Source organism: Lactuca saligna, chromosome 1, assembly GCF_052625555.1.
Source record: "Lactuca saligna cultivar CGN05327 chromosome 1, ASM5262555v1, whole genome shotgun sequence".
Classification (NCBI taxonomy): Eukaryota; Viridiplantae; Streptophyta; class Magnoliopsida; order Asterales; family Asteraceae; genus Lactuca; species Lactuca saligna.
In genome coordinates, this window is record NC_136417.1 from 60,874,248 (window position 1) to 60,878,711 (window position 4,464).

General features: G+C 30.1%; 1 protein-coding gene across 1 annotated transcript; it reads right to left on the reverse strand.

Annotated features, from left to right (window-relative positions):
• Positions 1-2,371: 2,371 nt before the first annotated feature.
• On the reverse strand, positions 2,372-3,580 carry LOC144998676 (uncharacterized). Its single transcript, XM_078958413.1, has 3 exons — positions 3,293-3,580; positions 3,079-3,219; positions 2,372-3,011 (listed from the first exon to the last, which is right to left on the reverse strand). The coding sequence occupies exons 1-3, from the start codon at positions 3,458-3,460 to the stop codon at positions 2,655-2,657; spliced, it is 666 nt and encodes a 221-aa protein (XP_078814539.1). The 5' UTR covers positions 3,461-3,580; the 3' UTR covers positions 2,372-2,654.
• Positions 3,581-4,464: the final 884 nt, after the last annotated feature.

The window sequence follows — 4,464 nt, forward strand, 5'->3', positions numbered from 1 at the left end:
TGTCGAAAATACGGGAGCACACGTTTTTATAAAGGGCTACATTGTTAAAAGAATTGTGAAAAAAGTTGTAAAAAATATATAAACCTATAAAAATAGTATAAAATATATAATTTTGAAAAAAACTGATTTTTCGAAATCATGTAAAAACAGTGATTAATTTTATTAAAGTCCATACATTTTGGGACTTTTCATGTTTAAATATGAACCTTTTTATTTTAAGAAAAAAAACCTATATTTTTCTAGTTCTTTCGTTTGATCATCTTAGCAGGTGAGCCGGTAATCTTTTGGTAATAAACTATTAGTTTTCGGAAAAAAGACAAACTTTTTCATTTTTAAATATCATAACTCCTATGTTTTTATTGTTGTCACTGTTATGGCGTTCTTAATGGAGGAAGATGTGGTTCGATTATATTTACGCTTAGTAATATAGAGAATGAAGGTTTTGTGTATGCTACATTGATGAAATTATATCATAGATGGTTCTACCTTTAGTAATTTAAGGATTGAAAGTTTAATGTTAGCTAATTTGGATGAAATCGTAGGCAAATGGTTTTGCATTTGCTAATATAGAGACCGAAGGTTTTGGAGACTAGAGGTTCTGCGTCTGCTAATTTAAAAACCAAAATGCTCTAGATTTGCTAACTTAAGGTTCTGCATTTGTTAACTGTCTGTGTTTGCAACATACACTTTTGTTTTTGCTAACAAAGATTTTGTGAAATTAACAATGCAATGCCTAAGGTAGTTGTTGAGCATGATATTACTAATATATGACTATTGATGAAAAAAATGTCTCAAAAGTATCTAATGTGATTATTATGGATTCAACATGTTTTTTTTATAGATGACCAATCGTTGAACAAAACCGTAGTGCATTGCGAGTACGGTCTAAACTAACCAACTTGTGGAAACCTACAACAAAATCAATACAAAATCAAGTTCCAAGGCAGACCACATCTACCCCAAATCGAAGTAGAAAAGAACAAATTTATCAAAAAGAGCAAACAATGATAAGAACTAGCGAATTACAGTCAAAATGGAAAAGTCAATCCAAATGCAAAATTTTATCAAAGTTTCTTCGAAAAAAAAATATTATTGGGAAGTTAATGTTAAATATGCTTAAAGATCCAATATAAAAAAGAGCAAAAAATATCGGTACTTTTTTAAATAATTAAAATTATCTTTAATTGACAAAAAATCAAAAAATATAAGACTTTTTTATATGATTAACTCTAAGAATAAAGTTGGAAAAACTAAAAAGTAATTACAAAAGTTTTTAACTAAATTCATAACAAAATTAGAGTTAAGCCAATACTATAAATAAAATTTGGATAACCTATAAATATGCTATATATAACGTCACTAGGACCCATTGATGACAGCTTGTGATAGTAGGTGACATCCTAAGATAATAAAATATAAATTGGTTTTCTAGAGACAATTAGTAAAATATTTCCTTTACCAAGGTAAAAACAAGCAACGTATTAAATGGTTAATATAGTAAAAAGGTAAAAAAAAATAATAATAATAATAAATAAAGTTGATGTATTCGTCAGTAAGGAAAAACTAAAACCTCTATATAATGATAATGGTTTCTTGTTTGTCATTTCCTCCAATTTAATACAATAAAGATTTCAATGATTACTTCACAATATACCCTTTACCGTTTTAAGAAAGGTGGTTGTAGCTTTTACCATTTTAAGGAAGGTTGTTGTACATCAATTCGCATTGACTTATCCTCTGGAACTTTTGAAAAGCCAGATGTGTCATGAGAGCATATTGCTTGTTGATTTTACTCTTATAATTATATATACTTTTAGTTCACTAAATCAAAGTGCCTAGTGCATGCATGCTGTTCTGATAATTGTTATACCGAGACGTTAGTTGCCCCGCGTGACGAGAAAAGAAAAACTTATATATAAAGTTAATAAACTTATAATTTCATCTACAGCATTAATATAGCTAAAAAAATAAAGAAAGCTAATTCTCGTATTCCATGAAATGGTTTGATGAGACATGTACACTATTGCGCTTACAAAGGATATCAGATTAAATTTCAAAATACATATCTTTATAACCACATGAGTGAAAACCAAAAGTTGATTATTAGTCGTCCACTGCAAAAGGATTTATTCATACCAAAAATGCATGCTACCTGAGCATTTGTGACACATTGTGGTCCAGTTTACACGTAAAAACTTGAGCCTTATTGAATATAAAGAATCTAAATTTCGTTTATATGAAGATTTAGGCTGCACTATGATATGATCACCAAGAATTAGTTTGACCCAGTAAATAAATGCAACAATACAAAAGCATAATTAAAAGAGTTGGAGAAACGACTATCAAAAGATATAATTAGTATTTACTTGGAATTGTTTCTAGTATATGATAAATACACGACTTCTAGTGACTTAATATATATCACCTTTAGTATAAAAGTAGCTAGGCCAAACATAGATACGGTGAATATCTAGACATAACTTCATGTGACATAATATTTGCACTACAAATTATAAAAGTACTATAAACATACTATATAGATAATCTAGACACGAGTTGCATGCTTCCAAATCTACGTACACACCAATATTAATTGCCTCCTTCTCCTATACGATTAGTTCCTTCTTCCTTTCCTTGCTGCCACCTCCTCCATGCTAAGCATTTGGTTTAACAAAATCATCCCGAGGATCGTATGTACAGTTGTCATCCATGTCATATCCTTCCTGGTCACTCTCATACTCATCTGCCTCGCTGTGGTTATAATTAGATGTATCATAGTCATCCAACTTCCTATACTTAGACTTTTTGGAGTACATAACCGGTGATGCAGATCTTGGCTCATCATCATCTTCAGCATCAGTGGGCTGGATCTCAGCATGTTTCCTTTTCAGCTGCATACCAGTTGAATCCATTGGCTCGATGTTGATCTCCTCCATTACCTTCATAGCACGGTCTACTTTCAGCTTCTCATCTAAATTGAATGTGAACCTTTTACCATCAGTCGAAGACACCTGCAAGTTAAACAGGGTCACTAAATATATATATATATACCCAAATAAAATTTGATAATACACTTACAGCTAGCCACTCAGCATCTTTCCCAGTTAACTTGTTCTGTTTTATCTTAAATTTTCCAAGAACCGAGACAATAGCCACGGTGTCATCATGGTTGTTGCGGGGGGATCTATTTGCACTGATTTTTAATGTTTGACAGTGGCACTGAAAACAAATCACGAAGCATAAGCAAAATGATAAACTAACTAATCAAAAGAAATAAAAAACTGTTGTTTACATTTGATTGGTTTTCAGCTTCTTGAGATCCTCCCCAAGTCAGAAGCAAAGTGAGGAGCTCTCCACACACTTCACACACGAAATCAAGATTCAACTTCTGCAGTGAAAGGTTATATCCTTGGTTGGGTTCACACTTTCCAACCAACTTATACTTTGATTCATCTGCCATTGTCACAAATTTCTGGAGGCCGGATTGATGCTAAGAGATCTGAGAAGAAGATATTGCACAGATGTTAGCTCAACAAGCTCTTCAAGAATTGTAGTAGTAGAAAAAAGCAAACACAGTACAAAGAATCCAGAGCTCAGAATGGGTATTATTTATAGGCAAATGCAGTAGTGAAGAGGATTGTTGCTTTTTTACCTTGCTTACGTTATAAGTTATTATGTAGCTACAGGCCTAGAGGTGGCAAGTTATCTAAAATAAGGATTAAACTAAATTGGTTGCTTTTACGTTGTTTTTTCAAAATAAGGATTAAAAATAAATTTGGTAAAGAAATAATTTAGTTGTCTCTAAAACCAATTTATATTTTATTATCTTAAGATGTCATCTGCAATAACGAGTTGTCACGAATAGTGATATTATATACATATAGCAAGTTATCTAAAATTTATTAATTATATTTGCTAAATTTAATTTTTGTTATAAATTTAGTTCAATTTTTAATATATATATATATATATATATATATATATATATATATATATATATATATATATATATATATATATTCAGTATATATATATATATATATATATATATATATATATATATATATATATATATATATATATATATTCAGTTTTGGTTTTAGAGTTAATTACATAAAAAAATATATTTTAAGATTTAATTTTAAAGTTATGAATTAAATAATCATTTTTTTTTGTATAGCAAGTTTATGTTTTCCAATGATATTTTTGTTTTGAACGGCAGGTTAGTTGTTAGATAATAATATCACCAAATTAGTAGAATTCATTAATGTTCACATTAGAACTCGTGACTTTCAATCTAAGAGGCAAAATCTCTACCAAAAGGCTAGTCTCACATTGACAAATTGGAGTAGATTTGGTCTACGTTTGCTTGCGTTGAAGCCTGAAGTTGTTGTAGCTTTCCACAAGTTGGTTATTTTAGTTGCACTCGTACTGCACCAAACAATTTTGTTTGCGAGTGGTCAT